Source organism: Aspergillus pseudodeflectus, assembly GCF_044049435.1.
Source record: "Aspergillus pseudodeflectus strain CBS 756.74 chromosome Unknown BJX68scaffold_33, whole genome shotgun sequence".
Taxonomy (NCBI): Eukaryota; Fungi; Ascomycota; class Eurotiomycetes; order Eurotiales; family Aspergillaceae; genus Aspergillus; species Aspergillus pseudodeflectus.
The window spans coordinates 310,944-335,517 of NW_027263809.1; the positions used below are offsets into that span (position 1 = coordinate 310,944).

Sequence of the window (24,574 nt, forward strand, 5' to 3'; positions counted from 1 at the left end):
AGAAGGACCGGGGATTTTCCGCCTGTTAGAATTCACCCGATGCAGATCTGCAGAGTATCCCCGATTCCCCGCGCTTCCCCATTTCCCCCACGTTTGGGGTTCGGGGTAGAGGGGTCCGATCTACTAATTTGTATAGGGACCTTGAATACTTTCAGCTCGAGCAGGGATTGGAGATGTGGTGAGTGCTTGGTCGATATGTATGTGCTTGGGTATACGGAAACAATGTATGATTCCGTTCTCTCCTGTCCGATTAGGCCCACTTGATTGAAAGCACCTATCTAGAAGCATTTCCCCAAAGTTGTGTGTGCCGTGAACCGCCCTGGACAATTACATAGGCTGGATTTCCCCGCACCAAGGTCCAAGCCGGGAGAATTTGTTCTACTAGGTACCCCATTGTATGGGCCGGCAAAACCCAGGTGTGCAACTACAGCGTTTCTTTGGACCTCGCAGCAGGAAGGGTACCTGTTTGCATTGTCAGCCGTAGGTTGGAATAGCTAATAAGTATAGGTCGGTGAGCTGTGCAACCCAAAGTGGCTCATCCACCTTCTGTCTCTCAAGACATTCAGGCCAATGCTCAAAAGCCAAATTGAAACTTAGGCTAAAGTGCAACAGCTACAAGACATGTCTATCAATGTGCCGTAGAAAGGTATTTGGGCCAACCAAGCTGAATCTACCGGTTCAATCCTCGAGCCGCAAACAGTAGTACAGCATGCTGGCGTTCTGGCCGCACCTTCCCTTTATACTAGCCTGGGTCGCACCTTCCATGTTCAGGTGCACGCAGTTTCCTTACACAGCAACAGGAAGGCGCAACGAGTCGCTATGGCTACCAACGCAGGTCGTGCCTTCCTCGGACGGAGTATACTATACTCCACCAATCCATAAGCTCCATCACATTGATAAATCTCGCTAAATCTGCTGCTTACAGATATGTTCCTCAAAATCAGTAATATTAAGAATCGAAATCCCCCTCGGCATTCTGGGGCGTATAAACCTCATGCTTCTTCATGGGCAAGCTGAAACCGTAGATGTTCTTGATAGTTCTGACGACTTGGACAACATTTATAAGAACCTCAACTTGCTACGAGTCCTTTTACTGACAAGCTCCTCTTTACTATCACGCATATCGATACGGCAGCAGTTCAGATAAAAACGACATCTCTGTCCGTCCCTCAAGTTCTTACCTGGACAATACCTACGTTATCGAGTTTGCGGTGGTCTTGTGCCGTGATAAAGTTTTTTTTTGGCTTCCTCCTTTGGCGGATTAGGCACTGTACTGGGATAGTACATGATTTTGGCAAGGTAGTTGCACCTTTATTCGTGTGATTTTGGGATTAAACAGTCAGGGTAGTCACTGCATAACCTTAATAACTGGGACTTCTGGCCATCAGCGATCAACAAAAAGAGGCCGTCCCTGGCATCTCGTCAATCAGGAGGTCTGCTGCCGACTTGAAATATATAACCAGAGACAGAGGCCCGTGACTTCAAGTGGATACCACCTGACAACCTGACACCTAACGCCATCCGCGCGGCTGCAGGCTCTTGACTCAGGACAGCGGTTAAGCCGCATTGGTTTTCCAGGAACCTGAATAGTTGGAGGCGATAACAAAGGGTCCGAGGCCGCTGAGTGGCTGACGGTCGGTAGCCAATCAAATGTTCCCAATTACTTGACGTCTTGGCAGAACACGTGCAGGACAATAAACCTGATTTTGGCATCCTTGGCGGAGTCAGGATCAACCCTGTCCGGCTGTGCGAAAACTCGTTACGAGTCTCATCACTCTTGCCAGGGTACAGGATAGCCATGTAATCATGCCTTCAACTCCAACAACCCCGAGCTTTCTCCCCAAAGCCGATGCGGCGATACTAAGATTCAGCCACCAGCCACCGCCCCAACCGCCTCGGCCCACGACGATTGGCCCGATTCTCGACCCTGAGAATCTTGATCAGCCAATCAGCGTCTTGACGCCCGAGATCGAAGCAGCATCCTATCCCACTCCTGATCCCAACGCACCCACCTCGACCATCTGTGATAAACCCTCTGGATTCAATGCTCGGTATCTGCGTGCCTTTCTCCCCGACAATGAGAGGCTTAGACTGTCTATGTTATGGTACTACACCCGCGGTATACAGGAAGAAGACGAACTCCTCGCCGGGCTTCAAGAGAAAGCGGATCTCGCAAAGGAATGCACCGGGTGGCAGTTTTCCGTAATTGGAATCCTCGACATCGATGTCTATATCCGCCTGGCCACCCATGGTCTCCAGCTCGGTATCCTGCCCCGCGGCGAAACACTCTGTGCCCATACCGTCACGCAACCTCCTGGTGTAAGTTGTAGGCTAGAATCTACCATAGGGATATCTGCTGAACATCCCATCCATATAGAGTGTATTCCTTCTCCCAGAACTCCAGGAAGACTGGCGGTTCCGAACATGTCCGTACCTCGAGCAGGGCGGCCTCTACGCGTACGCCGGTGTGCCGCTTCGGCTGCAGCACGAGTCCGGGGTTACTGTTGGGCTCGGTTCACTATGCGTAGCGTCTAGTAAAGCCGAGGACCCCCTCACGAAAGACCAACAGCAGGCGCTGGTCCGCTTGGCTGACTGGGTTGTTTCTGATATGGTGCAATGTGCTCGCGCGAGACGCCAGCGCGAACGGCAACGAATGTCAGATCTTCTCACCACAGCGCGGATGGAACTAGAAAAGGGCGTCTCGGAGGACCCTGTCTTTCGGATATTGAAGGCTATTTATCCCCAGGCGGTCATAAAATCGCAGCCTACGAAAGCCACCGATGTCGAGATGGAAGCACGCAATCCGATCCTCATGTCCGACCTCGAAGGCGGACTCTGGGAAGATATCGAGTACCTCGATGCCCTGATCGCAGAAGCAAATCACCAGCCGCTCCCCACGACAAAAACAATCCGTGTCATGGCCGCCCCCTGCGAGAGCGCCAAAGGCCCCTCGTTGCTCCTCGTGGGAACAAAGGACTTTCAGCACATATTCGACGACGTCGACTCGTGGTTCGTGCAGTCCTGCGCTGGATTGATCTCGGAAATGTGGCGCAAACGGCTCCTGGTAGATGCCATTGATGCAAAGGAGAAATTTCTCCGCGGGTTCTCGCATCAGTTGCGCACGCCCATTCATGGGATTTTGGGGTCAGCGGATCTCCTTGCTGAGGAACTTCAGGCAGCTTGGGGCTCTGGCTCTGCCGATGATGCTCTCGCAGCATCAGCGGTTCAGAAGAGGGGGCTTACGAGCTTCTCTGAATACTCCAAGTATCTCAACATCATCAAAATGGGCGGCCGCGATCTCGTCTCGATTATCAATAACATGATTACACTGAACAGATGGGTTGACATCGCCCTGACGGACCGACACTACGCCATGTACAGCATCAACAAGCTCGAGTCCGAACTATGCACAGCAATATCAAACCTCACCATTGGCGACATGCGATACAAATGCGCCCTCTTCTTCACGCACGACATTCCCCCCGGCTTCGAGACCTTCTGGATGGACATTGACGTCCTCCGTGAAAGTCTCCTCCCGCTCGTCTACAATGCCATCCAACACACGCCCGATGGAATCGTCTCCGTACACTCATTGGTAGATCCCGAGTCGAAGCAGCTGACCATCGACATTAAGGATACGGGCCAGGGTATTCAGCAGGAGGACCAGCGGCGCATCTTTGAAGCGTATGAGAAGGTTGATATGCATTCTGCGCGAGCAGGACTAGGTCTCACGCTAGCGTCTCGCTTTGCGACGCTCTTGCATGGCTCTGTGGCGTTGATGTCCTCGGCTATTGGTCGGGGTTCGCACTTCCGAGCTACCTTTCGTGATGTCGAGTGTGTTTGTGCAGAGGCCGGAGCTACGCAGTCGCTAGCCGCGAAGATTCAGAATCTTCCACGGAATTTCCACACTCTCCCGACTCCTGCTAGGCCCAGACCAAATGAGGTCTCTGGCTCTCTGTGCGATCACTTCGCGACCCTCCTCACGCGAAATGGATTCACACCATCAGACTCTCTGGAGGACTCTTTCGCCATCATGGATGCGTCTGCAGACACTGAGGAGCACCGCGCGCGTCTCTCCCAGGTTCTCCCAGGCGTGGTAGTCATCTCCCTCTCTCCAGGTCTGCAGGCCGATTCCGATCCGCCTTACTCTCTCGAGCAAACCGGCGCCAAGAACGTGATTCAAGCGAGCGGACCCTTCTCGACCCAGACACTAGCCTCAATCCTCGAACAGGCAGACGCCGTCGTGGCCGAGATCAAGGCCTCGGAGTTGCGCATCCCACAACCCCGCGCAGCCCTCCCCATGCACCTGAAACGCACCAACGACGACTCCACGTCAGACTCGGACTCCCAGCCGGACAATAGCATCCTAACCCCCGCGGACTCATCAGAGGAAGAGACAGCACCAACCCGCACTCAAGCTGGCCGTCGTCCGCTACGCACATCGCCGCGCCCGACAACGCTCATCGTCGACGATAATATCGTTAACCTCCGCGTGATGGAAATGTACTGCAAGAAGCGCGGGCTGCCGTATTTAACAGCAAAAGACGGCCTGCAAGCGGTCGAGATCTTTACGAAACGCCAATCCGCCTCCTCCTTATCATCACCACCCGCCGGGAACACTACCGACAATGACAACGAAAACGACCTTCCCCGCATCGACCTAATCTTCATGGACCTGCAAATGCCCCTCTGCGACGGTGTCGAAGCGACGAAACAAATCCGGTCCCTCGAGCAAGAGAATGACTGGGCGAGCTCGTTGATCGTCGTCATGACGGGCCAGGATACACTTGCCGATAAGACGGCTGCGAAAGAGGCTGGTGGCGACGAGTACTTCGTTAAGCCGGTTATACTGCAGCAGTTGGATCGGGTTGTTCGGCGGCATTTTCCGGCGTTTGAGGTTGGGGTCAAGTCGTAGGTCCGTCTATGACACTCATGGCGTAGGCGTGGTGGATTGTTGCGGTTTGGGCGTGGATCGTTGCCATTGAGTGTTGACTGTTGAATCACTACCTAGCAGTGCCGAATGCTTGCGAATAAGTGCACAAGTAAACAGAACGTGCTAATCGTCTGGCCTGTATATACACCCACAATCCGTCCCCTAAATAAGTGGTCCATCCTTGCAGACCATGCAATATAGTGTAGCGTGGTGTAGCGTAGTGTACCTTTGTAGGCATTCCGAGGTCCTTGCTAGAGATAGCGCACCCAAGGCTGGATTCCATAGCAGAAGGGCTTGACTAATTCATCTATCTAGTCCAACATCCTGGCTCCTTCACATCTGCCAGTAGAATACAGGATACGCTAGCCGTTGAACCTCCAAACACCCTTGGAGCTAGTACTGGTGCTGACCAGAATCCAGCGTACACGCTCTCCTATCCCACTGACAGCCAAGTAACGATTCCTTTTTCGTGCAGTCGGAAGTCTGGATAAATAATTGATATCTAGATGGATTCCGCCGAGCAGCGCCTCCGTCTTCCGGCCTGACTGTGTCATCCAGTAAGAAGCCCTTACGTCCGGACTCTCCGCGCTGCCGTCAGTGGATTGTGCTCGTGTTCATGGTTGGTTCTCGTGTGCTCGTACTGCAGGGACGGACGGGCCTAGCTTGTCCGTCTGTGTCTCACTGTCTTGCTTACTGCACGGATCATCAGCATCTCGGTGCACCTCAAACGTCAATCACGGGGGATATTCAATAAGTAGGTGTGGATGGTTAGGTAGGTAGATAGGAGACGAGATGAAGAGGGATGGGGTTCTGGTCGTTTCGGACAAGGGTGTTGAAGGGGAAAGGGAAGAAGGAAGAGGGTGGAGAATAGGAGTGGGTGTTCTCCTGCTTTGACGGGTCATGGTGTCTACTCCATCATCAAGGGGTATAAGGTTAACCTAGGACCAATATATCCATCTGGCCTATACATTGAGAGTAGATCCTGATTCCCTACATCGAGATACCTGGATGACGGTTAAGCATAAGAAGGGGAGCTGTGAGCGAGCCTAGTGGCGGACGCGCAAGTCCTGAATAGCAATAGCCAGCCTCTCAACATCCTCGCCCTCATCGCCAGAGTCCTCATGGTCCTTGGTTTCCACCCCAGCCGCCGAATAAAATGGCCATGCCCGAGTATACATGTATCCCGACGTTCGAACCCTCAGCCCGATCTTCGCCTCATCGCATAGCTGCTTCACTTTGCTGAGCTCCACCTCCCATAGATCGGTGTTCCACGTCTGAACAACCAGCATCTCCAGATCAGGGCACCGCCTCACCCGGAGCAGATCTTCTAGCTGGCCCGGAAGCCATGATAGTTCGTCCTCGGGGCAGTTGGTGAGACAGAGGAATCTGAGCGAGCGCGGGAGGACGTTTGATAACGTCCGTGTCGCTTCCTGCCCGGGCGAGACGTTATCGATATCGAGGAGGATTGCAGACGGCATGCCGAGGATCCTCAGCGCCGTGTAGTTCTCCAGAGACCCGATCCACATATTGCCCTCGTCGGCGCCGCCATTATCAAGCTCCTCGATCTCTATCCACAGGCGCTCGAGACTTGCCGCGTGCGGTCTGAGCGTGTCGCCAAAGGCGCTGGGGATCAGCTCGTCGTCCCATGAGATCATGCCTCCGCCGTGGATGTATCGGAAAGATCTCAGCTCGCGGCAGAGGTTGATCCACGCAGACAGCCCGTCGGAGACGGCACTGTTGTCTAGGTCAATGTGTGTGACGTTTGAGAAACGTGTCCCTTCACGATTATCATCTGCGCCTCCGCGAACCATACTGCCGCTAACCTTGGCTAGCGAGGGGATCGAGAAGAAGGGGATGGCTCTGTACGCGTCGATGCCGTTCTCAGTGTCGTACCAGGAGATGAACAGCTCCTCGAGGTGGGGAAAGCTATCGACTACGCCAGCGGCTACAAACCCGTTGAAGTACTCGGCGCCGTAGGGATATTCGATCCCCAGCCGCCTAAGGTTCGTGAACCGGGGCATGGAAAGCGCGAGGAATGCATCCGTGATGCACTGGTCCAGCCCCTCGAGCCAGAACTCTGCCTCCTTTGCCCACCGCGGATCCCGTGCCACGATCTCTTTGAAAATGCTGCGATCCCACGCCTCTAGGATCTCCTGAGATTGCTTGTCTGTCCTCCGGTCGAGGTCTGCTTCTGTGTTCCAACTGTCGAGGTGGAGAGAGCGCACGGCCAAGGCGAGCTCCGGTCTGCGGATTACTGTGTGGAAGAAACTGGGATTGCGGATTTCGCTTGGTTTAGTGTAACCGCTGCAACCGAGAAAGATATTGTTGTAGACGTGTGGTAGGAGGATATCATGGTACCGGTGGGAGCAGCGAGCGAATGCTGCACGCGAGGGTGTGCTGAGGAACTGGCCGATCAAGCATATTAGCTCGGTAGGGAGTCGATCCATTAGTTGTGTTTTGTTGGTGATGGATGAGGATAAATGCAGGAAGAGGAGAAACCACTGGGGAGATGGTCGCTAGGCATCCCCCACCAAGGCCAGCCACCGGCTGCCTGCGCGGGGGGCCTATCAGCAACAGGTAACTCATTAAGGTCAGCGTGGAAGCATGGAATACGGCTTCATATTTTATCCAAGTGTTCAAATAAACTCAAACATCTCCCCTCACCCGCTTATTTGGAGGCATGGCCGAGTCACTCTGTCTCTAGTTGGATTATCGAGTTTGTGGTCTCGAAGAGTGACGAGACTCCGTGTCGCCGTCATAGTACTTGTCACCCAGTCGCTTCAGTCTTCGGCAGCACATACGGATTAGATCATGCGCGAGCAAATGTTCCTCTAGTTCTTGTTATACCTGCCAGAAGCACGAATTCAAGTCTCTCCAAAACATCCAAGCCGTGCGGCAGCGATCCTACAAAGTATACAACGTAACGTCCCTCCCTTCCGCCTGCGCCTCGGCTAGCAACTTCTCATTCCTCCTCCGAAGCACAACCTTCATCGTAAGCGCACAGACAATACTAACGCCCGAGAACGCCATCATAAGCAGCATAGCAAGCACATAGCGGGGCTCATCCTGATCACGAAAGAAATACGGGCTCCAGATGTTCCCAAACTGGGAAAGCAGGTTTATGATTGCTGTACCCGCCGCTCGTTTCTCGGGTGTTTCGTTGAGAACACTCGCGGCCCACGAGTAGACCATTGCATTAGCGGCGAATGCACCGCTGGCATAGAGGAAGGAGGCAAAGTACCGGGCGGGGACATTGAGAGTGGCCACAGAGATGATAAAGCCGGCGATTGCAACGAGCATTGGAACAGAGATGTGGAAGCCTCGCTCATTGCGCCTGTCAGAGGAAAAGGCGACGAGGAAGGAGACAATAGCACCAAATAGGTAGGGCGGCGCCGTGAGGAGGAGGGTCGTCGTATTGGACCCTAACTTGAAGCCGCGGACTATGCTGGGATAGAAGTTGTTGAAACCATATGCTGTGTGGTTGCTGCAGAGCATGAGGAACTAGATTTGTTAGCCTGTGGTTCTTCTCACTATACTCAGAAGGGGCGCACATACAAAGATCCAGGTCCGGTAGTCCTTGACTGCGAGCGACACACCGTACCACACCGAGCTCTTGGCCTCTGGAACAGACACTCTGTCCGCAGCGATGCGAGCCGCAGCAATCTCACGTTCGCGCGGTGTGAGAAGCCATCGTCCACTACCTGACTCGGAGTCGACATAGTCCGGCAACAGAGCCAATGCCACGATGGCAGCAACGAAACTCCCGACACCCTCAATGATAAAGAGCCATTGCCAGCCCGTGTGACCGCGAGCGCCGTCGAGACCGGCGAAGATGCCTGCTGCGATCAAGCCAGAAAACGCAGTGGCAACCGTCAGACCAGAGTATAGCACGGCAGTCCGTAGGGCCAGTTCTTTGCGAGTGTACCAGCATGAAAGAAGGTAAAAGGCCTGAGAAATGTCAGACGGGCATGTCTAAATCTCAAAGATGTAAATACTCACACCCGGGAAGAATGGAGCTTCAACGAAGCCGAGGAAGAACCGCACGGCGATCAGACCCGAGAAATTCTTGACGCCTGCTGTTGCGGCCGAGACACAGGACCATACCATGACGCAGCATGGAAGATACACACTAGGACGGACGCGAGTAAGGATCATGTTGGATGGAAGCTGCGCAAGCATGTATCTGCTGGCTGTTAGCCAGTCTCTCATTATATTACTGGAATAGAGCCGTACCCAACATTCAGAATCGAGACTGCGACGTTAAAGTCCGTTCCCTCAAGCCCGAGATCTCGCTCAAAATTGTTAAGACGTGCTTGACTGGAAGAATGTTAGAGTCAGGCATCTTCAGGACAAAGGAAAATACACACGCAATATTGTTCCGATCGAGGTAGTTGAACATGTACAACACCCAGACGACTGGCAGCAGAGTCATATCCAGTTTCCGGACAAGACTCTTCTCCGTCGCCGTCCAGTCCGGCGGCAGGACGTTGTCCTGCTCCGATTTCTCCGCATCAACATCGCCTGTGTCTTCAAGATGCTGTGGTGGCTTTTTTGCGGGGTCTAAGGACATGTTGATTTCCGGGCGAAAGAAATTTGTGGACAGGAAGAGGGCACGTTCATCCGGGGGATAGCATCTCGAACGGACTGGATCCTGGTACATCTCGTAGGTTTTATACCCAGACACGAAGGTGGATCATCACCGCATCGGAGAGTAAGCTCAGGCGGGGCCCCGCAATCCATGGAGAGTTGGAGTAACATCGTCTGATGGCAATCAAGTCGAGGGACTCCGTTCCGGCGTCTTTGATGGTGGTCGACTGTCGCCGATCGGTGTGGACAACAAGTCCGATCGGACATGAAGGCGCTCCGATCGGAGAACCGCAATAAGCCCAGTGCCTATATAGTACATCGCATTGCGTCTGCTGAACAGGTATTTGAGCTCACGAAATCTAAATCTAAACAAACCTACGTCAAGCCTCCAAAATGGTCACAAACGGCACAAAAGTTGATCTTCCTCTGCCTGCCGCTACACGCCTCCGTCAGCTCCTCGCTGAAAAGGACATGATAGTCGCACCCGGAGTCTACGATGGGTTCAGCGCCAGGATTGCCCTAGATGTCGGCTTCGACTGTCTATACATGGTAAAGGTTCTTCCAGACAGCGTGTCAAGTGTCATATGCTAACCCATGGCGGTTTAACAGACCGGTGCGGGCACTTGCGCCTCCAAGCTGGGCCAACCTGACCTCGGCTTCGCAACTCTGAATGACATGCGCGAGCATGCCGAAATCCTTGCGAATCTTGATCCTACCACACCCTTGATAGCAGACGCGGACACGGGTTACGGTGGTCCTAACATGGTTGCCCGGACAGTTCAGCAGTACCACCGTAGCGGCGTCGCAGCATTACATATCGAAGACCAGATCCAGACGAAGCGCTGTGGACACCTTGGTGGGAAGCAGGTTGTCCCCGTTGATATTTTCGTATCGAGGATAAGAGCGGCCGTTGCAGCGAGGAAGCAGCTTGGCTCTGACCTTGTGGTGATTGCGCGGACAGATGCGCTACAGACAGATGGGTTTGACGAGGCAATCGTGAGACTCAAAGCCGCTGTCGAGGCCGGTGCAGACGTCGCATTCTTGGAAGGGGTCACGAGCGCTGACGAGGCCCGCGAGGTCTGCCGTTTGCTTTCTCCGACACCCGTGCTGCTCAACATGGTAGAAAACGGGGCCACGCCGTCTTGGACACCAGAAGAAGCGAGGGAGCTGGGGTTCAAAATCATTATATTCCCTTTTGCGGCACTGGCCCCGGCGTATGAGGCTATCCATGAAACGTACGCGAGAATCAAGAAGAGTGGGAGAACTGGAATCGATCCGGGGTTCACACCGAAGAAGCTGTTCACTCTCGTCGGGTTGAAGGATGCCGCGAAGATTGATGAAGCCGCTGGGGGCAGTTTGTATGGCAAGGTATAAAACCGTGGGGGCATTAATGGTGCATGTGGTCACAGTTTACATTAATATTCGGTTTGCAAGGCTCAATGTGTGATATAACGTTTAGTTGTACAATGGCAAGTTCAGACACTCATCGGGCCAGTCAAATGTAAATGGATCAGCGAGAGCAAATTGGTCGAAATCTATGATGGGCTGGTCTTCAAAGGGTGGAGCTTCCTGTGCAACAACGGAATATGAGCCAGGGAGTTCATGGTCGAGAGAAGCAAACTTATCTGGTATATGCGCACTCATATCCTCCTGGCTCATCTGGAAGTATCTGCGCCACTGCCAAAGGGAGTCATAAACGATACTCATGCTCGATCGGTTCCTTACTCGGAGGGACAAAATGTGTGTCGGCTGCCCACTCGGTCCATGACTTGGAAGTGAATAGAGAAACCCCACGACGTCGCTCAGGCGGGCGGGCAGGTCATTGTTTGCAATAGACATTTTGCGTAGCGCGAGGATGGCTGAGTTGAGTAGGGACTTTCCAGCGGGTACGTCAATGATCGAGTTGAAGCGGTCGCTCATGAGTATCTTTAGTACAGTCAGTGCCGCAGCTACAAACATTTGGTAGCAGAAGAAAGGCCAGTAATGGAAGAGGCCGCCTTGATTATCGGCTTCGAGACATTGTGACAGAAAGTTGTATGCAGTGTGGTAGAGTGTCACGACTCGCTCAGTGTAGACGCTAAGGGCTGGGTCATCGTGGAGGTAAAAGGAGTGCAGATGCAGGAGGGCTGCCGAAAGGTATATACGCGTGGTCGCTACTACTGTTAGCTTAGACTAAAACAACTGGTCGCTGAGAGGATACATAATGGAGACACAGCGAGGACTTCGCGTTCAAGGTCACTGTAGACAGTGGTGAGCAGACGGTAAAGGGAAACCCGTCCCTGATCTGCTGGGGGTCGTTGCAACTCGAAACCGTTTGAGGAAAGTGCCACAGACACGCGATGCCGGTATTGCTCGATGCGAAGATGCAAGCGCAGAGCTAGATCCTCAGGGGCACTAGTACCGGTCTCTAACCCAGCGATACTTGGTAACGGCCAGTCCTGCAGTTGTACAGTTGCAGGGAGTCCGCAGCCTACACTGACGCTGAGGCCGTGTTAGTCGGGACGTATGAAGATGGCTCCAGGAACTAACCTGTACGCAACAATATTGCAGGCCTGCCATGTCGCAGTCCACTCGCTATGCTCGTCAGTGTTCAGAGTAAGGGGGACCTTGGTGAAATCCTGAGCATTAGGCGCGCAGTGAAGACCCATCTGAAAAGCAAGTTGGAGCATTATTCCGGCAAGAGTGTAGGTCGGGTCGGCTGTGCTGCTGCTCGTTGGGAAAGGCCACGTGCAGAGAATAATGAGGCTTTGCACAGACTGAAGGGTGTAGGGGATTGATCGGACTGTGCTCCATACGAGGTCCGTCACGCTTCTTGCCAACCGCGGTAACAGCGTTGGGTTCGGTGATCGATGAGAGGTTGCTGAAATAATGGACCAAAAGAGTAATTCTGATGATTCGTAGTACGCGTGGGGAGATTTGCCAGTATTAAGGAATGGTAGAAAAGGATGGTAATGGTTGAAGAACCTAGTCACCATTAGCCGATGTGCTGGAAGGCCGGGACGAGGATGTGTCAACGTTGCAAATAACTCGTCAATCTCTACAGTAGACAGCTCAAGATCATCCAGCCTTCTCGCCTGTGGGGGCACTACTAATAGAGCAGCCGGGGCCTGTTCAAGGTCGATGACAGGTTGCGTGGTCAAACCAGGCGCCCGGCTTCCGACCCTTGAAGCGAAAGACATCGAGGATTGGGTGGCGCCCAGCTCCCGAAACACAAGATTTCCATGAGGAGAGTGTGCAGACTGTGGTGGACTGGCGGTATTCGAATTGACACTTATTCTTGTCAAAGACGAATTTGTCTCGTAAGTCGCGAGCTTGCGGCGCAGCTCCTTGACCTCATTCTCGAGATCATACGAGCGCCTTCTCTTCCGCGTTCGTCGAAAATTAGACTCTATTTTGCAGTCGAGTCCCAGGCGCTGGCACCGACTGCATACGTTCGAGTCGTCATTCTCGAGTGCTGTGAGGTTGCACCGTAGCTGTTGTCCGTCAGTATCAGGAATTCCTAGAGAAACGGTTGACTTACTTTCTGTTGTTTGCACTCGTTACATGCCCGGCGTCTGGAAGGCTTAGTCAACGCTCCCCCAGAAGGGGTTTCAAGCGGGCTATCAGGCATCCTGGACCTGAGATGGGACGCTGCTCGCATCTCGGATGGTCCTTCGTGTTGGAGAAAGGAGGAGCAAACCCAGCCAAACTAGACCTGATCTGGACAAGGTCACTGCGGGGGGTTGGGTTGTCGGTATAAGCGAGATAGCCGAGCACGAAGAAAGCTCTAGCCATGACAGGTGTTTCCTGGACAAGAAGGGACCTGTTGGACAGCGGTTGACAGTCTATTTCCCCCCAACCTCGGAACACTCTCGTCTACCCAACAGCCTTTCAATATCACAGGACGTGCATGGCAGCTCCTTCTCCACCAAGGCCAACCAGACGGACCACGTTTTATGCCTATCGCCAAAATTATATCCCCCTTCAATAGGGTCACCGTGCGAACCGACTCTCCAGCGCGGGAGCAGCCCGACAGAGAAGATGCGGAGCGGGTGCCAGATGACCCAGCCAAGCCGCCGATATGGGGGCATCTCCATCAGCGGTGAAACACGTTGCCCAATGTGCCTTGCGAGCAAGCGTTGGTTTTGTTGGAGGGTCAAAGCCGTCGCTGTTGGCCGAAAGCAGCTTTCTATCCTTTGACAACGGGGGGCGTCGCTATCTGGGGGTAACGGGCTCGCCCAGAGCGGATGCTGAGAGTCGTGCGAGCGACCAGGAAGAGGGAGGGGCGCAAAGAAGGGTATGAATACTTCCAACTTGTAGTGCCATGCAGCCATGTCCGGCTCCTTTTCGCGTAATTCGGGTCTAGGGTGACCGGGGTATGAGGCGCGCAGGCCCAGATCGGCTAGCACTCCAGCGACTGTCCAGACCTGTTCCCAAACATTCTCAATCTCCTGCCACGAGTGATATCTATCAAGGGTGAAATTGAGTCTGAAGACCAGTTCCAACGGCTTGTTGCGGCATTCCGAAGGCTCGAGTAGAGCTCAAGGTGCCATAGTGCCTGATACGCGCGAAACTCTTCAATCCAGGTGAGAGGCTCGCCTGCCACTTGGGTCGCTTCGGAGCCAAAGACGCCTTCCACCGCCGAGACAAAGTTGCGCTGCATGGTGTATAGGCATGCGCATGCTAGACGCTGGATTCGAGCTGCGGTGTGGAGGATGTGGAGGATTTCTCCTTCGGTCGTATGACTGGGAGGGAAGCTATCTAATAGGCTTGGACAGGTGTAGATGTAATCGTCGATATCGGTTAGACGGAACCAATGGCAATGTATCACAGCAATGGTCCGGCATCGCTGTTGAATGCCCGGCATCATCGTCATAGGGTTCTGCGCTAGAAAGCCCCAAATGATGCGAGGGTGCGTGAGGAACACTGTGCGAACTCTCGGTGAGAGTATCAGAAGGCTCTCCAATCCAAAACAGTCAGATGTGTAGGAAGTAATACTCAGAATGAGCTCCACGGGTAAACGCTCGAAGGGGTCGATTGTTGGACTTCTTGTGGGAGCGACAGGAGCCGTGGAAGAGGGAGCTTGAGCTGTGGCAGGGAGCGCGCCATGAACACGAATCTTGCTCTCTCGAGGTTGACCTGGGCGAAACACAGACATTATGATGCTTCTACAACCCACGCTTAGTACTCGTAAGGCTGTTTGTGGGACTCGCTATAAGCCGAACGATGTACCACGAGGCAAAGGTTATTCTAGATAAGAATAAAAGGTCACGGAGATGGGTGCAGGCAGATGGAAGGATTGAGCTCCATTTGAGGGAACCAGGTGGTGTCCTGCCATCATGTGACTTCTATTTATTTACCAGGCCAGAGACTGTATCTCCAAGAAGTCACATATTCTTGATCAGGACGCTTGCCACTCGGCCGTTGTTTCGTCGCATGTTCTCGTCTGCCAGTGGGTTTGGACAGACTTTTGAACAGTGTCCCATAAGAGTACAGAGAGCCGTAGCAAGATGGCGGAACAAACTCCTGACTAATAGGTAAATCACTCTAATAGACGAATTTGTCAAATAACAAGACCCAGACACGAAAGGAACGTCCGATATCCACCGTGAAAGACATGATTAAATCCCACAGGCGACAATCCTCCCACCGAGCGACCGTCTCCAAGCACCTCAGGGCCCCTCTTAGCATAGTCTATCCTCCCCAAAACCTGACATCAATCAACTCCATGCCCCACCTCCTCCTAACATACACCTTGAACGTATCCCAAACTAGCGCCCGAAACCCACAGAAGGCGATCGCTCAAGCCAACGACTTCCGCAGCCCCGTCGCCCCATAGTGCGCTACTATCCAGGCGATAGCATAGTCCCGCATGGCATACGCAATGACCGTGTTGTCCATTTCCTGACGATGGGGGTCACGAGGGAGATTATGATGATGCTGATGATGCTGATGAGGATTATAGAGACGCTCGTGGGTGGCCTTGACGGTGGCGGTGAAATTGGTGAAATTGCCAAAGCTTGTGGTTGAGAAGTCGAGTGGAAACGGTGGATGGTGGTGGTTGAAGATCCAGCTGGTGAACTGGCCGACGCCGTCAAAGGCGTAGCTGCAGAGGACGATGAAGAACATTGCCGCGGCCGTGGTTACGGGCTGTCTGCATCTGCAGGGGATGGCGTCTCGGAAGGCGTACCATCGTCTCGCTTCCATTGGTCTAGTTCGATGTCCCTGTCGGATTCATCAGTACGTTGTGGTCGGAGGCAGGGGAAGGGAATAAGGCGCTGAGGGATAATGTCTGTTGGAGGAGGATTGGCACTCATGCAGGAGTCGGTCACTGATTTCCCGGAATCGGCGGAGCATCGCGACCATGTCGTCCACAAACCGTTCCTCTGGAGGGGTTTCAGGGGGTGTGGAAGACGGGGTTGTCTGCTCGGACGAGGAGGAAAAATCCGATCCTAAAGAAGGAGAAGGAGAGGGAGAAGGAGAAGACATAGCCATCGCTGAGCTGGCGAGGGTTGTTGGACGGAAAAGCAGGTGAGAACAAGTTGAGGCTTTATAACCTGGACACCTGAAATATCTCGAATGCTCCTTTCTCTAGCGAGAGGGAGAGGATTAGCGCAGCGGGTGTCTGCTCTTTCGCAAACGCCTGAATCAGTCTTCCGCGTACATCGACGGCTAAGCACGCCCTTCAGGCGGCATTTGAAGATGGTCGTCCGTTCATATGCGAAAAAGCCGCAAGTGGGCTGGTGTCAAACAGACTTCCAGTCATTTCACAATTCCAGCATTCAGTCTTATTTTTCAGCCCGGGTGAATCAAGTTCGTGTCCGTCTTGGGCAGAGCCGGCGTCGCTATCCATTTCTCCGGCAAACGAGTGTCTCGGTCGGATGCAGAGGGCAGAGCAATAGACTGCGAGGCGAGATGCCAGGTTGGTTGCCATGGGGCGACTGCAGTATCCCGATCAACAAGGTTAGCCCATGAACCTGCTGCATGGATGATCAAACGCTCATGAAGACTTGGAAAGGGTCCCTGGCAATGGTATGGCATTGGAGCGCCGAGTAAAGGAAGAGGATACCAATCGACCATTTCGACGCATTTCGGGCGTTTGACGGCACGGTCTTATGTTCAAGCCAGCGAGGCTGTGCAAATGTTTTCACCCCCGACTTGGACTGGGTTACACAACCACAATCACGGACCGCTGATACCTCGGGAACATGTAAAACAGGGTGACGAAAGTACCCTGCTGAAGAACTTTAGACCGCTGGTTCACCGCTATGTCGACGGCTTCAGACACAAAGCAAGGTGGCCACCGTTTGATTTGACCAGGAAAGCTCCACTGCAGTGCCTGGTGTTGATAAGGCGTTGTGAGCTTTGCTAGGTACCCCCGAGACACCTTGTATGCCTCGTCAAAGCCGTCCTACCGTCCTACTTGGTATTGAATAGAATCAGAGAATAAGAAAAGATTCAACGGCGTGTAGTGACAGTAAGAGTAAAAAGCTAGAGGAGACTAACATATTGGCATATATACGAGTCATGCGAGCGCCATAACTTTTTGCCAAAAAGCCGCTGACGAGAAAGTCGTGTAAAGCCAATAACCCCGAGTCGCCAGTAAATGCCATTAACATCGAGTCCTCGAAATAATCTAGACCGCGCGAAAGGACTGTGCTGTGCTTGCCAGCGGCAAGATAGATATATATAACGGCGGATGCCTGGGCAAGAAAATGCAAGCCGCTGAATAACAAATCAAAAAAACAAACACGAAGCGGGTATAACTTAAACATCCTCGCCGACATTAACATATTTCTTCAACTTCGGGAAAGTTGCCGCCCACTCGCGCGACACTTGCCAGTTCTCGTACGTGTATAGTCCCGTCTCGAAGTTTTGTGTCGGCATCAACTCGCCGTTCTCACAGGTGTAGATGAAATCTTGGTCTTCGGGCCATCGGAAGTGGATCGAGCGCATGTACATGATGACTGAATGTCGCGGGTCCTGGATCTGGGAGGAGCGATGGATCAGGCGGTCGCGGAGCCCGGGCCAGGGGAGAAAGTCGATGCACACGGGGTGAGGGATTGTCTTTTGGATGTCGGTCGGGTAGAGCCACGCCGGGACGTCGCGTTGTGTTTCTTCGTCGGGACAGAGGCGCCACTGCGATATGTTAGTTAGGCTCGACAGGTTCGAGTGCTTGGAGACTTACTCGGAGGAAGCGATACATCACCACGTAGCAGGCGAAGAGGGTGCGGACATTTGCAGGGCGAACCTGGCTAAACACCAGGCCGAGGATCTGGATCACGGGATTATCGGTCGAGGTCGGTCGGAAAACGTGTACGAGGGAAGGCGTGCGAGGGAGACGTGTGCTATTCGAGATACTCTTGTTGAGGCCTTGGTGGGCGCGAAGGAGGATGGAAAAAGTCGAGTACTCGAGGCACTCGTAATAGGAGCGGTGGTCGACTCCGCACCGACAGTCAACGGGAACATTGTTATCGGGCTCACCGAGTGCCGGTCCAGGGACCAGCATCGGTAGTTTATCGGCTGGCAATAGGAGGACATCCTGCGCGCTATGGACAGGCCGCGGCAAGCTGAACGAGGTGGAGGAGTTGTCCGCGGCAGCGACGGGACTCGGAGTCTCCCCCAGGTCAAAGCAAGAGAAATACCGCGTCTGATCCCTGAGTCGCTCGTTCAGGACGCGTACTTGATCGGTCAGCGACTGAACCGCCTGCTGCAGATTCGTGACCTGGGTTTCTAGGTTCTCCATCTGCCGCTTCTGCTGCTCGCGCTTTGCCTTGTGATTGATTCGGTCGGCCTGTCTCTTGCGGGCGAGCTGGGCTTCGGTGCGTCGACGCTTCTTCTGAGTGCCCTCGGTGGGCGTGTTGGGCGAGGATTGAGCAACCTCCATGGTTGGGTGACTCTGGTGACTTGACTCGGAGGGGAGAAGGAGTTGGAGAGGAGGGAATAATAATGACGGGCCTGGGGTTGCTTCGCCCCGGAGGCACACGGGACTGAGTCTGCGATCCTGCGGAAACCCCGCATTTTGGCCCTGTTTGTGTTTCTGCCCACGGGGGCCGCCACGCCGCACTTGGCCTTTCTGTCATCTTCTCTTATAACATTCCTGCCTTCACAAGGCTACCAAAGACCTCGGATTGTATCTATCACTCATTTTGATCTTCATGCCTCTGTGAGTACGATATCTCCCTATCTTCAAGCTCTACACTAACCCCGCCTTCCCCGGAACTGTTGAGATCAGGTCGTCCTCAATTGCCGGGGTGGAGCCGCGTACTCTGGGGCAATGGTACGATGGATCTCTTCCCCGTCAGCCTGTCATTCGGATCGCGTTCTCTGCGACTGGGCAGCCGGATCGTGACGCTCGCACCATGTTCCTGACATGATGAAATACGCGATCCTACCCGCCCCTGCGCCTCATCGTCCGAGAACTCCCTTCCCCGCTCTCCACAAACGCCGTCCTCCGGATTACAGTTACGAGATTACTATGCGAGAATTGGTCATAACAGACGTCAGCGGTTGCACTGTCGGGTGGTTCCGCCGGTACGTAAGTTGGATACCCACATGCCACTATATAGGAGAGAGCTCCGAATGCCTCAAATCTACGACAAAGCTCTCCGCCAAATCGCGTCGGCGGTGTTGCGGATAGACAAAATGGACACCCTACCCCGTATGGACGACCAAGCTATGATGGTGTGAGACAATGCCCTGTTCAGGACCCCATGGACAGAAATATCAGCTTGCAGCAAATCTCATCGGTGCGCAAGCCAACACCAAGTAGCCCCATGCTAGCCCAGCCAAGTGCGATAGGCATTAAGTAACCCGGCGCAACTTTTAGGCGACCATTGCCCAAGTCGATGGATGCTACGACCACCTTCTCAGTAAGAATACGCAGAAGTTATGATGTGCTCTTTCTCATGGCAATTCCCATGGCAAAGCCCGCTCAACAGGGACATGAAGCTTCATATACTGAAGTCTGACCTTTGGGTTCAAACGTGCCTCGGCTGATGACAGCATGTGAAGATTTAATTTAGTGGTCGCCGCCGACCACGTCACGTGTGGCTTCAAGGCAAGTCACGCGCAACCAATGATACGACTCTCTATACGCTGCGTTCTTTCTTCCCAATGCATCTTATTGGATGTTAAATTCACTTGACATCTTGTGTGATTCGCTTGTTCAGTGTTGTGTTCCTTGGACGGTCAAAAGGGCGCCTCAGGTGTCAAGACCAATCGAGCAATCAAATTGCGGCACTACACGGAAAATGATCCCCCGTCCACACCTTCTCGGACTGGACAGTTCATGATGCCGTGCTTGCAAATGCTTCACCTAATCTGGAAGGTTATGATTCAATGACTGTCTCTCCAACTCTTCCTTTGCCTCTTGCCACCATGACGCCGACCGTGTCACTACTCCAACCTTGCAAGCCAACCAGGACTTAGTGAGGTACTGTCATGAAATAATACTCATTCTAGACTTTCTATATGCTCCAACCAGCATCAATCGGCTCCTCAATACCGCTTCGTCGAGTAATCCCTTCGCTCTTCCGAAAATAGAAGCGCTCGAGAGGGAAAGAATGACATTTTTCCACTTGGCTTTCGCACGAATTTCGGGGAAGCCAGTCTATAGTCGAGCGAGATATCTGGAAATTGTATGCGTTTCCTCACTTTATCTAGGAACCTGCGACTCCGCGATAACGTGCCTTTGGAACTGTCCCGACAATATGAGGGCGAATCATCGAGGACCGAAACGCGACGGAAGACACGACATGCCGGCTCCCGATAGTAGTTGTTCTCCGGGTTCCGGTGGGGACTGGTAACTGGTGAAAGGAGCGTCTGTCGCGAGGTCCGCGGGGTACTCAATCGCGTGCTTTGCCGCTGGGTCTTGTCAGAGGTCGCAGTGTATGACGCCTGGTCCGACTCCAGAGCTGGCGACTTGCATTCGAAGGTATCGACCTGGCGAGGTTGGAACAAAGCGCGGGGTTAGACTTTGACTTGACACCGGAACTTGGAAGCACAAAAAGCAAGGCTGCCGGAAGCGTACCAGATTGGTGGGCTGGGATGCGCCCGAGGGCACAGCTGCATTATCCTCCGATGCTTCAACTTTATCTGCCTTGTTCATCGTGCAGATGTGGCGAAATGGGGCCTGCCTGGGAGCTCGCTTCGAGAATGTCTGCTCTCCATGCTTGGGCGTTTGATTCAGGCAGGGCTACTCTAAAATACAGTGCGTCTTAACATTGTGTTTACGTTGCTGCAACATTCCAGTCGGTTTTCGCGGCAGGCTGGAATTCAACAGTTATGCGAAACAATGCGGGATATGAACATCCGAAAGTTGCACCTCAAATTCCAGTAGAAGTCGAGCGAAAAAGGAGACGCCACAGCGTCACGATCCACACGCTGACGGCCTGGCAGGTAGTGTAGCTCGAGGCTGTACTGCGGAAATCACATATTTCGCAATTTGTCCATGGATATCGAATTCGCGACCTTGGAAAGCTCCCATAGCCAATTGGGTCTATTGCCGGAGGTAGCGAATAACACATTCCAAATAGCGATCGAAGGGATTGCTCGAGGAACAGGTTACAATCCTTAAGAGTCTGAGATGCCGCCCTTTGCAGTGGTGACGCAGCGAGATGCAGCTCCGCTCAGACGCGTCTAACGATCACTGCCAGGTGGTTGGCGGGGGAGACAGGGGTAATATTTCCCGCCCGAAGGGTTGGCTGTGGTTGAGGCTTTATGGAGGGGCCGCGGGCGCCGGATTGGGACAGCTTGCTGATCCAAAGACAAGCTCTCTTCCCTGGATTGGAAGGTCGTGCGGGGCTGGCAGGGTTGAGCTCCTTCAACGGTGCCGTTGCTTGCGATGCATCAAGGTTTGGCCTTGCTTTACGTGAAACGTGGGTTCTGGAACACCCTGACCATGGATTGACTGGCTGGAATTTCCAGCCGACCATCTGGAACTTGCTTGTAAGCGAGCGATCCTTGCAGAACACTAAACGGTGGATATTATCTCACCATAATCGACTTGCACCTGTCATGCCATTCTCGATTGCCCAGTCAGTGTCTTTTCCCGTCGTTGATCCCGACAAACTGGTCCTCGATTTATCGTCTCGTGGCGTTTCTCGCGGCGTTTCTCGTGCTCTGTCGAAACGTGGTATGAGGAATGCAGCACCTAATTTTTCTCAATGCAACGGCGAGGACGTGAAGATACAAAAGGGACGACAATAATCAACTTCGTACCTTCTTGGTCCCCCGACCGGCGACCACAGCTGGGGCAGTTCACCCTGATACATTTTCCGTCGCATTTGATTGCTTAGGCACCTCAATCTCCACACGGATTCAGATCATATCGTCATCTTTACTCCATGGTACCCACTCGGGAGCTCGACCTGGACGATCATCCAAAAACCTCTTATCTGAGCTGAGGGCCTTTTGCAACATCGACTTCTTCCATGGTAAACGTCAAGACCTGGCTCAATTCACTTCCCTGGCTATTCTAGTGGATTCCCCGCTTTCGAGCCCTGTCATCAGACTTGATATACTGCCCAGTCCACCTGTGCTACCTTTTATGTCTTTATCATCCATGGCGAGATACTGCAATTGAAGCATCACCTTAGCATTGAGAAAGCGTCTGCCAAACAATTCTTCCTATACTTCATCAGTTGTGTGAACCAGCGAGCTTCTGAGCTTGTTGCACTTTGCTACTTCACAAGACATTTGTTCTAATCATAATTGACCCTTCCACAATTTCGAACCACATCTGCACCTCGTTCATTAATTGAACAGCTCTATGGGAGCGACACTTCAACAACCAACACCAGGTAAGCAGGCCACCATGCAATTGATCAGCATCAACTCACATCCACAGTTGCTTTCTAGCACCATTTACCATGTCCGCGCAAACCAGTTTCTATCCGCCAGACTCTGTGGAGAACTCTGCCGTGGCTCCATCCTCCCTGCTCCTGAGCAATGGCTTCAACCAAGAGTTCCTCAACCTCGCCCTCCTTGAGCAACCAACCCACGGCATGCCAATGCAGTTCCAGCCCAACAACCAACAAGCACATATACAGGGTATACCACAGCCACCAATGCAAGGCGACACCACCCCACGGGCACGCCTACGCAACCGCCAACTCCGCCCAGCACCCCGCAGCAACCGCAAACGCTCTCTCGAAGACGAGATGAACCAAGCCCCCCCTCCATATCTGCAATACCCCTCCTACACCAACTTCTCCTCCTTCTCCTCCGCCTCGACCGACCACGCCCACGAAGACAGCCCGGAGCAAGACTTCACCTTTGACGACGCCCGCAGCCACCACTCGTACTCGAGCAGCCCCAAGTCCTCGCCAACAACCCACAGCTTCCGGCACGACGAAGTACAAAAGCGTGAGAAGCACCTTGAGCGCAACCGTGCGGCTGCGAGCAAGAGCCGACAGAAGAAGAAGCGCGAGACGGACCAGCTCAAGACGCGGTTCAACGAGGCCAGCCGCAAGAAGCGGTTACTTGAGGAGGAGATCAAGGAGCTGCATAGTGCCTTGCTCTTCTTGAAGGATCAGATCCTCATGCACTCGCGGTGTGATGATGATGCTATTCATGTCTATCTTGGCAGGATGGTGAAGCAGGCGACCAAGCATGGTTCGATAAGCTCGGGTTCGGCTGAGGAGGATATGGCGCAGTCTATGTCGCCGCCCGAGACTGAGATGCAGTCTCGTCCTGAGCAACCCGCCTTCGACATGACCAGCCCTGATTCGGGTCCGGGTCCTGGACCGGGCCAAGCCCACGGCGCAATGTCATGTGGTGTCGACAAGCCGCTGATAGATCCGATGATGTACCAGCCGGCTGGGAATATCTTCGACTACCAGATCAGCATCTCGTAAATGTCGTTGGGTCCCTTCCTTGCCCGACTATCTTTCTGTCATCATATTCTTCCTCTCACGGTGGTTCCTTTCTTTTTTAGCGATGTCTGCCGGCTTGGATTTGCTCATGGTCCTTCCTTTCGTTCTCTTGTCTTCCTCCTCTCTCGTTAGCCCCGGCGTATACGGACGATGGGTGGCTCTTGGTCTTGATTTTAAAAGCGTTTCGTCTAAACTCTTTATATTGTGCTTACAGCTGACGTACCTGTCTGTCTGTACCCGCCCCTGCGTCAGTATAAATAGCTACAACAAACGCTGTATAACCGCAGCAATATATATCATGCATCTGAATGTCATATTTCCAAGCCCTGCATTTCTCTCCCTGGCAAGATTTATTCCTTTGGATCCTTCTACCTTAGTCCCCAAATGCATCCGATGGATGAGATTTGAGTATTGTCGTTCACATGAAACTCGCCACTGTGTACTGGGTACCTCCCTCGTCGCCACTCCCGGCCCACAAGGAGTTTGTCTTGTATCCTTTCTCCAGAATTACCCCACATAAAGCTTGTTGATCTCGCACTGTGGAATACGTACACGTTATGATGCGCTCATACGTATGTAACCCTGCTACGCCAATCGGGGCCACGAGAACCATGTTCCGAGCACATCATCCTAAGACCCTGCCTACGTTGTATGCCGTTGGGGAAATGAGGCTCAAGTGAGGGAAACGATATTCCGGACGAGGGATTCAAGCTCGGAGTGCATAGGAATAACTTCCCCACGCCATACCGAATGCTGAATCCCGATGCCGATCGCAGCCTTTAATCTCAGCCCTGTCTTGGCCTGGGCTGGTTCAAACGCTGTGTGATTAGATCTCCTATTTTATATCGTTGTTTTGTTCTCCTGAAGCCCTTTTTTTTTTTATGAATCCTGGACACCGTCTCTGAAGATATCCTTGCCGGGTGAATGTGGGGTCTTGTCGTGTTGGAGAGAGCGCAAATTCACACCGGGTCATGGGTGGATTATCAACCATGGAAGTAGGCTGGCATCTTAGTACCTGGAATTTTCACTTCTTAGATAGTGTAGCGCATGGACAGTCACTCTATGTTATAGTTGTAGCCCCTGCTGGGCAAGTTGCATAGAATCAGTGCCCAAGTCTGCTAGGGTTGCGCTTCGATGCTACATTTTAAACAAGTAGGATGGAGAATTAGAGCTACGCTACGTTGTCCCGAATCTCTCC

The 24,574-nt window shown here is 53.1% G+C and overlaps 9 protein-coding genes across 9 annotated transcripts; 3 read left to right on the top strand and 6 right to left on the bottom strand.

Annotated features, from left to right (window-relative positions):
* Window positions 1-1,806: 1,806 nt before the first annotated feature.
* BJX68DRAFT_277153 (hybrid sensor histidine kinase/response regulator) lies at window positions 1,807-5,096 on the top strand (the record flags this gene model as incomplete). Its single annotated transcript, XM_071048272.1, has 2 exons — window positions 1,807-2,319; window positions 2,378-5,096. The coding sequence occupies 2 exons, from the start codon at window positions 1,807-1,809 to the stop codon at window positions 4,913-4,915; spliced, it is 3,051 nt and encodes a 1,016-aa protein (XP_070897137.1). The 3' UTR covers window positions 4,916-5,096.
* An 811-nt stretch (window positions 5,097-5,907) lies between these two features.
* Window positions 5,908-7,407, bottom strand: BJX68DRAFT_241229 (uncharacterized protein). The gene has a single exon (XM_071040801.1). The coding sequence runs from the start codon at window positions 7,378-7,380 to the stop codon at window positions 5,980-5,982; it is 1,401 nt and encodes a 466-aa protein (XP_070897138.1). The 5' UTR covers window positions 7,381-7,407; the 3' UTR covers window positions 5,908-5,979.
* A 430-nt stretch (window positions 7,408-7,837) lies between these two features.
* BJX68DRAFT_256530 (major facilitator superfamily domain-containing protein) lies at window positions 7,838-9,365 on the bottom strand (the record flags this gene model as incomplete). Its single annotated transcript, XM_071043198.1, has 5 exons — window positions 7,838-8,434; window positions 8,489-8,881; window positions 8,933-9,116; window positions 9,167-9,250; window positions 9,301-9,365. The coding sequence occupies 5 exons, from the start codon at window positions 9,363-9,365 to the stop codon at window positions 7,838-7,840; spliced, it is 1,323 nt and encodes a 440-aa protein (XP_070897139.1).
* Window positions 9,366-9,862: 497 nt separating this feature from the next.
* BJX68DRAFT_277155 (isocitrate lyase/PEP mutase family protein) lies at window positions 9,863-10,894 on the top strand (the record flags this gene model as incomplete). Its single annotated transcript, XM_071048273.1, has 2 exons — window positions 9,863-10,069; window positions 10,130-10,894. The coding sequence occupies exons 1-2, from the start codon at window positions 9,914-9,916 to the stop codon at window positions 10,892-10,894; spliced, it is 921 nt and encodes a 306-aa protein (XP_070897140.1). The 5' UTR covers window positions 9,863-9,913.
* Window positions 10,660-13,171, bottom strand: BJX68DRAFT_241232 (Zn(II)2Cys6 transcription factor). The gene is made up of 5 exons (XM_071040802.1): window positions 13,041-13,171; window positions 12,050-12,993; window positions 11,721-12,001; window positions 11,146-11,673; window positions 10,660-11,091 (listed from the first exon to the last, which is right to left on the bottom strand). The coding sequence occupies exons 1-5, from the start codon at window positions 13,158-13,160 to the stop codon at window positions 10,976-10,978; spliced, it is 1,989 nt and encodes a 662-aa protein (XP_070897141.1). The 5' UTR covers window positions 13,161-13,171; the 3' UTR covers window positions 10,660-10,975.
* A 3,791-nt stretch (window positions 13,172-16,962) lies between these two features.
* Window positions 16,963-18,485, bottom strand: BJX68DRAFT_241235 (bZIP transcription factor). Its single transcript, XM_071040803.1, has 2 exons — window positions 17,688-18,485; window positions 16,963-17,638 (listed from the first exon to the last, which is right to left on the bottom strand). The coding sequence occupies exons 1-2, from the start codon at window positions 18,384-18,386 to the stop codon at window positions 17,267-17,269; spliced, it is 1,071 nt and encodes a 356-aa protein (XP_070897142.1). The 5' UTR covers window positions 18,387-18,485; the 3' UTR covers window positions 16,963-17,266.
* A 1,411-nt stretch (window positions 18,486-19,896) lies between these two features.
* On the bottom strand, window positions 19,897-20,869 carry BJX68DRAFT_128037 (uncharacterized protein). The gene is made up of 2 exons (XM_071036239.1): window positions 20,532-20,869; window positions 19,897-20,443 (listed from the first exon to the last, which is right to left on the bottom strand). The coding sequence occupies exons 1-2, from the start codon at window positions 20,607-20,609 to the stop codon at window positions 20,000-20,002; spliced, it is 522 nt and encodes a 173-aa protein (XP_070897143.1). The 5' UTR covers window positions 20,610-20,869; the 3' UTR covers window positions 19,897-19,999.
* Window positions 20,870-21,472, bottom strand: BJX68DRAFT_128010 (uncharacterized protein). Its single transcript, XM_071036238.1, has one exon. It carries the CDS (start codon window positions 21,433-21,435, stop codon window positions 21,130-21,132), a length of 306 nt encoding a protein of 101 aa, XP_070897144.1. The 5' UTR covers window positions 21,436-21,472; the 3' UTR covers window positions 20,870-21,129.
* A 545-nt stretch (window positions 21,473-22,017) lies between these two features.
* BJX68DRAFT_128053 (bZIP transcription factor) lies at window positions 22,018-23,471 on the top strand. Its single transcript, XM_071036240.1, has 2 exons — window positions 22,018-22,302; window positions 22,350-23,471. The coding sequence occupies exon 2, from the start codon at window positions 22,372-22,374 to the stop codon at window positions 23,356-23,358; it is 987 nt and encodes a 328-aa protein (XP_070897145.1). The 5' UTR covers window positions 22,018-22,302; window positions 22,350-22,371; the 3' UTR covers window positions 23,359-23,471.
* The last annotated feature ends 1,103 nt before the right edge of the window (window positions 23,472-24,574 follow it).

Coding starts and splice junctions, on each gene's coding strand:
- BJX68DRAFT_241232 (XM_071040802.1), bottom strand. CDS start 13,160: ATGCGAGCAGCGTCCCATCTCAGGTCCAGGATGCCTGATAGCCCGCTT. Junction 11,674..11,720: donor CCTCGCTGTGTCTCCATTAT/GTATCCTCTCAG, acceptor TAACAGTAGTAG/CGACCACGCGTATATACCTT. Junction 11,092..11,145: donor TATGAGTGCGCATATACCAG/ATAAGTTTGCTT, acceptor CCGTTGTTGCAC/AGGAAGCTCCACCCTTTGAA.
- BJX68DRAFT_241235 (XM_071040803.1), bottom strand. CDS start 18,386: ATGGAGGTTGCTCAATCCTCGCCCAACACGCCCACCGAGGGCACTCAG. Junction 17,639..17,687: donor TGATGTATCGCTTCCTCCGA/GTAAGTCTCCAA, acceptor AACATATCGCAG/TGGCGCCTCTGTCCCGACGA.
- BJX68DRAFT_128053 (XM_071036240.1), top strand. CDS start 22,372: ATGTCCGCGCAAACCAGTTTCTATCCGCCAGACTCTGTGGAGAACTCT.
- BJX68DRAFT_241229 (XM_071040801.1), bottom strand. CDS start 7,380: ATGGATCGACTCCCTACCGAGCTAATATGCTTGATCGGCCAGTTCCTC.
- BJX68DRAFT_128037 (XM_071036239.1), bottom strand. CDS start 20,609: ATGAACAAGGCAGATAAAGTTGAAGCATCGGAGGATAATGCAGCTGTG. Junction 20,444..20,531: donor CATCCCAGCCCACCAATCTG/GTACGCTTCCGG, acceptor CAACCTCGCCAG/GTCGATACCTTCGAATGCAA.
- BJX68DRAFT_128010 (XM_071036238.1), bottom strand. CDS start 21,435: ATGGTCGGCTGGAAATTCCAGCCAGTCAATCCATGGTCAGGGTGTTCC.